This window comes from Notolabrus celidotus, chromosome 1 (genome assembly GCF_009762535.1).
Source record: "Notolabrus celidotus isolate fNotCel1 chromosome 1, fNotCel1.pri, whole genome shotgun sequence".
Lineage (NCBI taxonomy): Eukaryota > Metazoa > Chordata > Actinopteri > Labriformes > Labridae > Notolabrus > Notolabrus celidotus.
In genome coordinates, this window is record NC_048272.1 from 12,698,405 (window position 1) to 12,710,466 (window position 12,062).

A 12,062-nucleotide genomic window follows, 5' to 3' on the forward strand; every position below is an offset into this window, starting at 1 on the left:
AGTTAAGGAGTGTATTAAGCTTTTATTCTTTTTAAGTAAAAATAATGATCAAAACAAAGTATGACCTGAATAACCAAACCAATCAATAAATGAGTAGTTTATTTTTTAAGTACCACAAATCTTTCACATCAGTCATTCTGGCTTGTGATAGTGAGGCAGGCATAGGCGTCAGTACTAACAACAATACATTTGTTTTATTCAGGTGTTCCAGTAACAGTGAGTCATATTTAACATCACAGGAGCCTGAAACTCTTTTTTTTTTCTTTTTTTTTTTTATGATGTAAAAATATTTTAAGAGGAATAAGCTTGTTGTACACACAGGTCTGCTGGCATGGTTTATTGGAGCTGTTGAATGTGACTTGTTTTAGCTTTTCATATGATTGTTGTGAAGGAGGCCTATTAATATAAGTTTACCTGAAATTTTTGAGGGATTATTATTAAAAACAAACTACTTAAAATCAGATATAAGAAGTTAAATAAAATGAAGCAAACAATACAAACCTTTTATTGATAACATTTTAATTTTCTATATAAAAGCAATGTATTACCCCATTTTTCAGTTTCAGATAGAGAGCAAAAAAAAATGTAATAGCCAAGGGGTTACTCATCTATCTGATGAAGATAGTATAGAAAGTTTAAAATTAGTGACTCAAAGAGAGAAGTGCAAATGCTAATACGCTGATTACAATAAGTCAACCTAAGGGGAAAAAAATCATTAATAGAAACTAGACTGAATTGAGGCTAGTCGATCTAATCGCTCTGCAACACACTGAGCAGTCAGACGGGCATCTGGGTCACAGTCCCAACACTCTGCAAGGAGCTCCGGCAGCACAGACCCCTGAAAGATATAACATTTCAGGCAATGCATTTTTATTATTGCAACCAAGCAAACACAAACTGCATCTTCAAGTTAAAAGCACCTGTGTAAGGAATACCTGTGGTAGCAGTTGCCAGTGTTCAGGTATGGAGGGTCTCTTGTCCATGTAACACACATGCAGAATTAGGCTTTCTAGAGAAACTTTGACCCCCAGCTCAGATTCATACGGTAAGAGATGCTGTGGAAAAGCACTGCCTGCAGATGGAGACATTTGAATTAACTCTAACATCCATTTATCCAGGGTAAAAAAAATTTCAAGCAGTGCAGAGATGCAGCTGATTGTGCTGAACCTCAGAGAAAAGAAAAAAATGAATCTGTAAAACTGACACAAAGGACTGATGTAATATTTATGTTTCTTTTGTTTTAAGATGTAATTCACTCAGGCACTGATTTTAAGTACAAGCCCGAGGTTACCTGTACATTTGATTGAGTATTTTGTTCGTATGAAACCCAACACATCTTCTCCTCTATATCTGAGGCATCTTTTTACACCTTTTTACCCTACATGTTCCTTTTAGGGCTCAGTCCTCCCTCCACATCTTCACCAACTATACTTAAAATCTCACTTGGCTAAGATGGAAGTTCATTGCAATTAAACTTCACTTTTTTTTTCGAGATGAGGTTCCCACAAGCATCCATCTTCTTTTTTGTCTGCCCCTCTATCTAATCCAGGAAGCATACCTTCAAATAAATCCGAGCAGCGCATCCAGATCTCCCACAGCAGCAGTCCCAGAGCATAGATGTCCCCCTGCAGAAGGCACCAAGTGTTGCTGAGGTTTACAGAGCCCTCCAGGATCTCAGGAGCCATGTAGCGCAGCGTCCCCAACTGAGCATGACTCTGCAGATTGACAGAAATGTAAAATGGTTGTTTCATAATACAAGATCCTACCACTACCAGCGAACACAGAAGCAGCCGTATTTCACATATGAACAGAATCCATATCTTTCTCAGATCTTTTATTTTTCTTACTTCCATTTTTGTTTCATGGCTCTGTGAAAGGTGTTGTCCTGAACAAGAACGCAGGATGGTAGCACATCCAAAATCACATAGCACACAGGTCCCATCTGCTCTTACAAGCACATTGAAGCTGCTCAAGTCTCTGTGGGCAATGGGAGGTTTGTGCACATCTGCAAGAAAAGACACATCAGTGATGATGGGAAGACTTTGATTTGTTTTGGTCACTCTGGTGAACTTTATTGATCTAAAAAAGCTCACACTCCATTCACTGTATAACTAAGAAAGATGCAATAAATATTAATTCATGTACGACGTCAGCCATTTGTATTTAGCCTTGTGGTTTTCAATTTTTGGTCATCATCTTAAAATATTCACTGTAATATGTGTGATTCTGTTAGACAACAATGACTCAATCAAGTCATTGTTGGTCATATCTGCTATTCAAACTAAATCATGCAAATCTATCAACATGATACAAAAGGCTATCTAAGCCATACCGTGTCTGTGAAGGTCAGAATGGAGATAGGAAAGTCCCTGTGATAAAGACTGGCACAAATTCAGAGACAACATCCAGTTGGTGGTGTGTTTGCATAGAAAGGAGTTGAGAGAACCCTGAAATCAAAGGAACAGCAAGACCATGAAAGAGTTGAATGTAACTGGCTACACTGGCTACAGCTATACAATCAGGATATGAGTACAATGCTTCATGAAGCTACGTCAAAGGAAAATCTGTGCTTTGTTTGCATGGTGTGCACCGTCATTATGGTCCAAAATGTCAATACTAATCTAGCTGGCACTTTACCAGACATTATAACAAACTCTGTTCAGTCAGACGTCTTCAGGTTTTGTATTGTTTATCCTTCATGTTGCAATTTGTTTACATTTATTTTGACACCCAGGGAAATGTAAAATGTAAGGGTGGTTCATATCTTTATTACTTGAATATTATTTCTATACTTTGCTTCTGGCCTTTTTCCCTTTATATTGGTGGCTTGGTATCCTTTCTTGGGCAAATAAACAATCTTAAGACTTAAACTAAAACACTAAATACATAAATGAAAGTGCATTCAAATCTTTCCTTTCCCTGACTTCTTTCTCTTTCACTTCTGAACTCCCTCACAATACACAGCTGATTTCCCTGCTCTGCTCTTGCCTGGTTTTCACTCACATATTCAGAAAATTCCAGGACCATCAGCCAGCTGCCTCCTTCTGGTTTCCTCCCACTGCCCAGGAAGGGCACAATCCCAGCATGCCTCATCAGTGGTAGCTCATAAACTTCCTTCTCTGCACTCCACTTATCTTTCCAACCTGCAGGGAAAACTTTCACTGCCACCACAGATCCCTGGTATCCCCCCTTCCACACAGTTGCAAAATGCCCATGGCTCACAACCTGAAAGAGAAGGTGGAAATCCACAGGTACAACAACGGTACACTGATGATGTATGGATCACAAAGTGCAGTATAACTGGCTGTGTGGCTCACCTGCTGTAGTTCAATGTCAGAAATGTCGAGCTCAGAGGTTTTTGTTGTTTGGCAGGAACACAATCTTGTGAAACTATAATCATCAAAAGATGGTGGGCTCTCCTCTGAAATAAAGAAAATGACTTTTGCATTGAAATACAGGCGGCGTAAATGTAATCCAACACACCTGCACAGAACTCACTTTAAATATTCAGCTAACCTGAGTTGAGGGCACCAGAAAAGAAACAGATAGGGTTTGACGTGTAACAAAGGACAACAGTAAAAGGGAGTGTTACAGTAGAGATAAACTCCAAGGTCAGTCCAGCAGGGAGAATTAAACAGTTCCAAGGAATAACAGACATCATGAGAACTGGATCTTAATTTAGAAACTGTGAAAACATACCTGAAGAATTTGATTCTGCAGAGAGGGGATCTGACACAGTACAACACCTTTTAACGGCAACCGATTTACAGACAGTCAAATCTGAATCTTAAACTCAAGAGCTTCCCATGATGAACAGCTACTGTATGTGGGAACATTATTTTCTAAACATAGGAGGTAAAAAAAACAAACTCTTGTTTGATAAAAACCTGCAGACATCAACATTTATCTCACTGTAAAGGCAATTTAAAAATCTCTCATAAGAACTAACGTATTTTCTCATTATGATGTAATTCATCAGTGATAAGGATAGGTGATGAGACATACTGCTTCATTTCTTAATACTACAATCAGGACAATCAAAATCTCTCTACTGTCGAATTATAGAAAGCGGATAATGTAATAAATAAATCATTTAATTTTAGAATTACTACACTGATGTTTAATTAACAAAGTGACTTACTTTTCGCTTTTAATAAGCCTCTCCGTTTGGCAGCAACAATCATGAAACACAGGACCAGCAGAATTCCCACCAGAATTATTCCAGCATTTTTCAATATTTCATCTAAAAAGAAACAAAACACTTGTACTCCTTACTTACTCCTCAGTTTGGGTCAACACAGTGTGTTCATTACTTTAATTATTAAGTAAAAAGAGCATTGGTCTTAAGCCTGTTATGGAACTTCAATTATTTATTGTATCTCCTTATTTTCATACCAGAAGAATAAGAGTAGGTGGGTTGAGGCTCCTCTGATTCTGGGGTCCAAGTGATGTTGCTGTTGCAAAGGTCCATGTTACACACGCACTTAATTAGGCGACCTTTGAAGCGGGTTTGAGCCTTGCAGGTTTCATCTGGGCATGACTTTTCAGCTACATCGCAAGCTGCAAATTAAACATCAGTAACACAACAGATTGCTTTTAAAAACCCACATAGGAACCATACATGGCCTGCAGAGCAACTTTGATTTAATAATGCTGTGGTTTGGGTTTGAGGTCTTAATTTGGTTAAATCTAAAACACTTGTGAACTTGCATTAAACAAATGTTTATGGCTCTTATGGTATACAATAACAATACAAGAACAGAATCCAGACCAAGTCAAGAAGCACTCATTCAGATATCTAAATTTAAGGTTTCTTACCAAGAAGGTCGACTTTTGGCTGGCCTTCTTCTATCAGAAAATAGCCAACACAGCACTGGGTGTTCTCACAAAGCTGCACCGAGCCACTCACATTGCCAGCAGCTGTGTATTTGTTGTTCTGGAGAGATACTTGGAAGGCACAATGCCTCTTCCGAGGGAAAGACTGGCTGGAGATGCAGAAAAAAATGCATTCTGGTAGGGGAGGGAAGAGAAACAGCTTCTGAGGATTTAGTTTGCTTAAAGAGAATTACTTTTGCTTTCTTGCTGGAAGAGTAGGTCTTTTCTGATCCCTGAACTTTTAATCTTAAGATTTTGGTTTACTGTTGAAGTTACAGTTTCTCTTTTTGGCTAATAGAATTGTCAGAATAAAGTAAATGTTAAACTACGAGGTAAAGTTTCATCACTTAGTCTTACAGGATGCGACATTTTGTAGAATTTATATCACTTACAATCAGCTAGCAAATTGCTTACTGTACATCCTTAATGAGTTAAGACCTGACCTGGAGAAAACAAATACTGATTTCAAGATTTAAAGGAGGGAAAGGTTTTTAAATAGCGGATTCACTCACCCAGAGCTGAAATCAGCAGCCACCGTTGCAGGATCATTGTCACTATGAGCCCAGACCGGCCATGCAGCGATTGAGACCTTATCAGTCTTGGGAATGTGAGAGGAGTTTCCCATGTTTCCCGGCATCACTCCCACTACCACACACCTGCGTGTCCTGCACAAACTGCCTGCTGCCGTATTGTATACTGTGGGAATATAAAAATGTTTTATTATAATGATCTTTCACTGTTCCTGCATCTCATCTGCATCTACGTGTGGGGCTGATGCAGCTGGTCAAATACCTTAGGACCCCAGGTAAACTCAAGGATGCAAAAAAGGCCTCAGACAAATACTAGGACCAGTGAAGAAGGGAACTCACTCGCCACACCACAATATAGACTTACACACTCACATCTGTGATGTTCATATATCTACATCCAGAAACCTCTCTCATGTCCCCCAATAAACTCACAAGACCATCAATCAGAACTTTTCGTCTTCTCCACGTTCAATTTTTTGTTTTTCTTTGGATTGTTATATCTTTCTGCTTCTTTGTTTTATTTGTGTATTTGTTTATCTGATTTGGCCTCCAGAAATGTCTGTTTTCTAACTGTCTTTACAGTCCTGAAGCATCAGGTTTTGTATGTCTTAATCATGGTGCTGGTTACCACTAATGTCATTACATTTTCAAACAGAAAAGGAATACATAATGTCATCTCTAAGACTTACTAAACTTAATAATGGTATACCAAATCATAGTTGTAATTTGTCAAACAGTTCCAATACATCATCCTAATGTTTTTTTTGTTTTTGTTTTAGTAAAATACCCATAGTAGAAAGCCAAATTAATTACTTTGAAGGTGACATGAGGGTCACACAGTCAGGTGTCAAAAGGTGAACTACATTGCTGTTAATGGCTGTATTTAACCTACAGAAAAGTAGCCCATTTGATGTGTTGCCATGGCATTTTATTTTGTCAATATATCTTTTATTTTTTGCTCAAACAGCGTGAAAGTATCCCCTACTTTTTTCGTGTTCCATCAGGAGGAATTTGTACAATGTTAAATACTGAAGTTTATAATAAAATATATGTTACATCAAATTATTAGCATATAGGTGTAATATTGGTTACAAGCACTCAACTATACTAACATTTGCAGGTTTTGATGTTAACATTACCATTTTGAGCATCGTCACTGATAACATTTCATAGTTTTAACTTTTTCAGCTGGACTTTTTCACTGAACTTTATGGAAGTCAACATTGATTCCACTTTTTGACAATGATACGTAAAAGGATTAGGGCCATTGAAAAAACAATAAAAATTAAGGTCAATTTTATTATTATTATTATTATTATTATTATTATTATTATTATTATTATTACTATTATTAATATTCTGAGAAAAAAAATCTGAATTCTGGGATTAAAGCCAGAATACTGACTTTAATCCCAGAATTCTGACTTTAATCTCAGAATTCAGATTTTTTTTTGCCTCAGAATTCTGACTTTAATCTCAGAATTCAGATTTTTATCTCAAAATTCTGACTTTAATTTCAGAATTTAGACTTTTTTCTCAGAATAATAATGACAATATAATTTTTTTCTCCTAATATATATTTTCAGGCCCTAATCCTCTTCCATACAATGATTTCGGAAATACAAAGAATAATTTAAAGGAGTTAAATACTTTTTTAATACTTTTCTCACTGATAGAAACCAGAAACCCAATCGCACCTTTTCACCTAAGTAGTTGTTTTGTGCATTTTATTTTTCGACTGTCTTGATATTTTGCTGCATGTTAAGCATGTTAAAGACAGGGCGCTTAAAAGGGGACATTGTACAAGGTAAAAAAAACAGTGAATACGTGCTGTCCCAATCTACAAATGACGCACACCTAATATTCAACATCGTTAATTGGACAGGTAACTGCCGTGTGAGCACATCAAGCGAGTTGCAGTTTGGTCCTCGCAGTCCACATCAGCTACAGTAATACGGTGGATTAACTTCATATAAGTCGTTTATCTGGGTTAGTACGCATTTCACGTGATTTTAATACTTTTAAGCTGATTTAATCATATATATTATGCCCCCCGTTAAAAAGAAGCTAGCTGTAGCTGATGTGTTCGCGGACGACTCAGAAAATGAGAGTTCATTTTACGGATTCTCTGAACTCAGCGACAACAACGAACAAGTAAGTTATTTCACTCACATTGAAGCCTTCAGACACAAGACAACATAAAGAAAATATAATTAACCTACATTTCTATTTAATTTTGATAGGAATTTACTTGGTTTGCTTGTCATAATAATGTCCAATCAAGTCATTTCTCACTTGAACGCAGCTGAAATACAAAACTTGAATTCTTGAAGGAAAAATGTAGTATCCTGTAATTAATATATCCATAACTTCACGAGAAATCCTCTCCATCTTTGTTCTTCAGAAGTCAAATTCAGAAGATGGAGATGAAGCCCAGTCTGAGTTTTCCCCCAAGAGGAAGAAGACCAAATCCAAATCATCTTCAGGAGCACAACCTTTCAGGCTGAGGGTGGTTCTCCGCTCCAACCCATCTACCCAGCAGTCCACCGATGATGAAGAGGAGGAGGAGGAGAAAGAGGAAGAAAAGAGGTCAATGAAAAGAGGGATGAAGAAGGCAGGGAACACCAGTCGCTCTAAAAGGAGAAAACAGGTGACATTTGAAGATGAGGTTGAGGATTCAGAGGTGGCTCAACCGTCTGCTGCTGAGGAGCTTGGATCTGATTCAGCAGGAGAGGCTGCTGATTCCTTCCTAGCCAAAAGACAGCAGAACATCAAGGCCAACAAAGCAATGGTAAACTACATACACATGATTGGTAGTTGTAAATTATCTTCAGTATCACATGCCACCAACTGTTTCCCTGCAAAAGTGACTCAAGATGTTTTCCAGCTGCCATGCCTCTGATTGTTGTGATCCTCCCTGTTTTCTCACAGTTGGCCCAGCTGATGGCAGATCTGCAGAAGATGCCAGGAGGGGCAGGCTTTCTGAAAAAACAAGCAGGCAAACAGAAATCAAAAGGGAAAAGTATTGTGAGTAGATGAAGTGGACATTTGAAAAAGCTCTTGCACAATAATGATTGTTGTCTCATGTGACATTGATAACAAAAAGGGATGTTGGACAGAAATGTACTGATTTTGACATGTGAAGCAAGAGTTGGCTGCTCTGAAAAACAGCATTTCTTAATAGACCTGTATACTAAGACAATCTTTTTTTATCCAACAGCGTAAACCACGCTCTGGAGGAGAGTCCAAGAGGAACCCGGAGCGTGCGTCTCGCAGACTTACCCGCTCTATGGGGGCAAGTGAAGACCCTGTAGTGCCGAAGGAGGAAGAGCTGGAGTTCAGCCTGGAGGAGGAGCTGCTGGAGGTCAGCTTGGTCACTTATCAATGACCAGCAGAGAATGTTATATCAACTGTTTGATGGTGGAAGTGAATCTGTATCTTGTCAGTCTGTGTGAATTAACTTAAAACATATTCCTGTTTGTTGTGTGTTCCAGGTACGCAAAGCCCCACAGCGCAGAGGTGCCCCACGCCCTAATCAGGGGAAGCCTCATGAAATCCGCCCTGTTGAGGACATCACAGAGGATGAGCTTCAGCTGGTTGCAGAAACAATGACTGAAAAAGTCTACAACAAAGTTACTGTGAGTTAACCACCTGACTCACGCTGCCATTCTTTGTAAGTTGGATATTTTAGAATGATACAAAACAGTTAGAGCTTGTGTAGATATCAGGTAAGGTTCTAGCCATATCAAACCAAACCACGGGACTGTGGCAGATTTGGTTCAGAGTCAAACTAAGTCAGATGAAGTCGTTACAGTTTTTCTTGATTTGTTTACACAAATTTTCTGAAAGCATGCCTCATACTCTCAGAACTCTACACACAACTCAAAAAACACACACACAATGGGCAAAACCCCTCAGTTATCCTGCAGGATGAAACTTTACATTCAAAACAATGTTATTTCTTCTTAAAATGGTGTTTTGTTTTCAAATGACACACACAAACCACCATATAGACATTTATAAGAATCAGTTGAACACTGATGTGCTCAATGTAAAACACTATGATGAATGGAAAACACTTCTTCTCCATTCATCTTAATGACTTAGGCCTTTTTTTTGTTCAGTGTTACACTTAATATAGACAGTATTACAGACAACACATAAGTGTGTTGTGAAATATTTTAGAATGTTGTTCTTATACTCAAAACACATAAATAAACCGTAACAAATATATTTTATTTTTCCCAGAAAAACAGTGCACTCAGTGTACATCCCAACCAACACAAAGTTGCACATACAGTGGTCTACATAAAAAACAACATAAGAATCTAATGTATACAGTAACAGTTAAAAAAAAAAACTGCTGCATCCTCTCTTCTGTTTCGGTCTGGCCACAGCACCTCATCCACATCACAAGCAATGTTTTCCCTGGCCAAGCAGCGGGGGAAATAAAGCTCTGATTGCTAATAGTAAAACTGTGTGACAGGTGTTTGCCCATGTGATGACTCAGTGTGCATTGTAGGGCAATCAATTTTAGATTTTGAATGACAGTGGCTGTTTCCGAAATGGCCTACTACATACTACTTACTAATGTAGTAGGCAGTAGGTATTGCCTACTACATACTGCGTTTGAATTTAGTATGTAGTGTGACTGTTCTGTTCGATCTGTCATGCAGCATGCTGAGCCAGACTTCACTGGATTTCCGGTTTCGGAAAGCGGAAGTAAACAACGGCGAAGCCGATAAATAAAATGCTTATTTAGCATCCATTTATGATTTACAAAGTTAGGAAGTGGTTTATATGTAATTTGATAACTTTCACAGCACCCAAAAACGGATTTCCTCCCGTCAAAAAATGAGGAAAAAGAAAAAGCAGAACGAGCGCTGTGCATTATGGGAAACAGTACGCGAGGCAGACTGGTCCGATGCATACTGAGATATTTTCCCGAATCAGTAGACATCCGGGGAGTTTTGGCATACTGCAGATTTTGCTCTTGTTCACATACTACTTACTACATACTGAATTTTGGAAATATCAGTACGTACTGCTAGTATAGTAGGCAATTTCGGAAACAGCCAGAGTGTTCCTTGTGAAAACAAGAGATTTTCTTCATGAAAATTGTGCCAAATGCAGAGAATTGTGTGTAGTGTTTTGAAAAAAGTGTGTTTTTAGAACTGCAATTTGAGTGTAAAGCAGGAGTTGTGCTTCTAGTTTAGCAGAATTGGTGAATGGGTCACATGCTGTGGTCATTGTGTCTCAAGTACCAATATTTGTGTGTAAACAATTGAGATAAACTGTCAGTCCCTGCCAGGATGCATCCCCTCCTTGACTGAAGCTGTCCACTTTCTCAGTGATCAAGGTTTCTGTGTTGTTTCTTTAGGGTTCCACGTGCCATCAGTGCCGGCAGAAAACTATTGACACTAAGACGTGCTGCCGCAGTGAGGAGTGTCGGGGGATTCAGGGTCAGTTCTGTGGGCCATGTCTGAGGAACAGATATGGAGAGGATGTCAGGAAGGCGCTGCTTGATCCGGTCAGACTGCTGAAACACAGACACACAAACTACACCAGAGAAAAAACAAGTATTTAGGCACAGAGAGGCAGAAGGGAGAGGTTTAACATAGATGCAATGTGGGAGGGCTTTTGTTATTCTCGAGTTTAGATTTAAAACACCTAAGATCATTAGCAATAAGATAAAAATCTAGTCCAAGATAACTTAACTATTGGTGTTCACCTACACCAAGATTTGACATTAACGTCTGGTTATTACAGCTCACAATTGTTTGTATATATTTACTGCTTATCAGATAGTTCCTTGCATTTCAGACAGAACAGCAAGTACAGAGGGTGAGAGTCAGAGAGGGTTATATGACATATCTATTAAAATATACTCTACCAGTAAACAAAATACTGACACAGTTAGATTGAACTGTAGATCCAAGAGAAAGTTAGATGTAACCAAAAAGAGCAGAACACCTACATCCACCCAGCTTTATTTGATGGCTACATGCCATGCATCTTCTTTCCAATGTCTGTCTGAACAAATTTCACAACACAAAGAATCAAAAGCCCCGTCTTCATATTATTTTTTAAACCAATCTGTCGTCTCCACAGGAGTGGAAGTGTCCCCCCTGTAGAGGGATCTGTAACTGCAGTTTCTGCCGCCTGCGGGAGGGCCGCTGCCCGACCGGCATCCTGTTCCCCCTCGCTCAGTACCACGGCTTCTCTGACGTCCACTCCTACCTCAGCAGGTGAGGGAATCCACCGTAATACAGAGGTTTTCAAGTAGCTGTTGTAATAGCAAAATCAAATGTTAACCATTACTCTTTGATATAAAAATGTCACGCTTATTTACAAGTGGCCAAAGGAGGGCTGCTTGGTGAAGGAATGACAAAAGAAAAATGATGAATATGCTGCTAATTCATCTTCAATAGTGAAAGTGGTGCTGGAACTCACTAACATCTACTATTTATTTCTCCGACAGCCTACGCAACAAACTGAAGAATGAGAATGATGTAGAGATGTGATACCGACACTAGGGGGGGCAGTTGTTCATTTTTATTGTCTGTATTAGTGTCAGTTTTCTTTCTTGTTAAACATACACAGCTTGATGTTTTTACCAAATAAAGTCTTTTTTGATCAGCTGATACTTGTGTTTGT

The 12,062-nt window shown here is 38.6% G+C and overlaps 2 protein-coding genes across 2 annotated transcripts; one reads left to right on the forward strand and one right to left on the reverse strand.

Moving 5' to 3' along the window:
- Positions 1-7: 7 nt before the first annotated feature.
- Positions 8-5,553, reverse strand: LOC117810537 (bone morphogenetic protein receptor type-2-like). The gene is made up of 11 exons (XM_034680431.1): positions 5,388-5,553; positions 4,819-5,010; positions 4,396-4,560; positions 4,142-4,243; positions 3,318-3,421; positions 3,004-3,225; positions 2,333-2,447; positions 1,848-2,005; positions 1,559-1,715; positions 936-1,072; positions 8-838 (listed from the first exon to the last, which is right to left on the reverse strand). The coding sequence occupies exons 1-11, from the start codon at positions 5,422-5,424 to the stop codon at positions 716-718; spliced, it is 1,512 nt and encodes a 503-aa protein (XP_034536322.1). The 5' UTR covers positions 5,425-5,553; the 3' UTR covers positions 8-715.
- Positions 5,554-7,255: 1,702 nt separating this feature from the next.
- Positions 7,256-12,049, forward strand: LOC117810556 (cell division cycle-associated protein 7-like). The gene is made up of 8 exons (XM_034680453.1): positions 7,256-7,559; positions 7,810-8,196; positions 8,337-8,432; positions 8,626-8,769; positions 8,900-9,043; positions 10,786-10,935; positions 11,517-11,653; positions 11,887-12,049. Exons 1-8 carry the CDS (start codon positions 7,452-7,454, stop codon positions 11,927-11,929), a joined length of 1,209 nt encoding a protein of 402 aa, XP_034536344.1. The 5' UTR covers positions 7,256-7,451; the 3' UTR covers positions 11,930-12,049.
- The last annotated feature ends 13 nt before the right edge of the window (positions 12,050-12,062 follow it).

What these genes read in the sequence shown, in the direction of transcription:
- LOC117810537 (XM_034680431.1), bottom strand. Translation starts at nt 5,424, where the DNA reads ATGATCCTGCAACGGTGGCTGCTGATTTCAGCTCTGG. An exon ending in GCCAAAAGTCGACCTTCTTG is followed by an intron (nt 4,561 to 4,818) that starts GTAAGAAACCTT and finishes TTTAATTTGCAG; the next exon opens with CTTGCGATGTAGCTGAAAAG. An exon ending in AGGCTTATTAAAAGCGAAAA is followed by an intron (nt 3,422 to 4,141) that starts GTAAGTCACTTT and finishes TCTTTATTTCAG; the next exon opens with AGGAGAGCCCACCATCTTTT.
- LOC117810556 (XM_034680453.1), top strand. Translation starts at nt 7,452, where the DNA reads ATGCCCCCCGTTAAAAAGAAGCTAGCTGTAGCTGATGTGTTCGCGGAC. An exon ending in TCAAGGCCAACAAAGCAATG is followed by an intron (nt 8,197 to 8,336) that starts GTAAACTACATA and finishes GTTTTCTCACAG; the next exon opens with TTGGCCCAGCTGATGGCAGA. An exon ending in TGGAGGAGGAGCTGCTGGAG is followed by an intron (nt 8,770 to 8,899) that starts GTCAGCTTGGTC and finishes TGTGTGTTCCAG; the next exon opens with GTACGCAAAGCCCCACAGCG.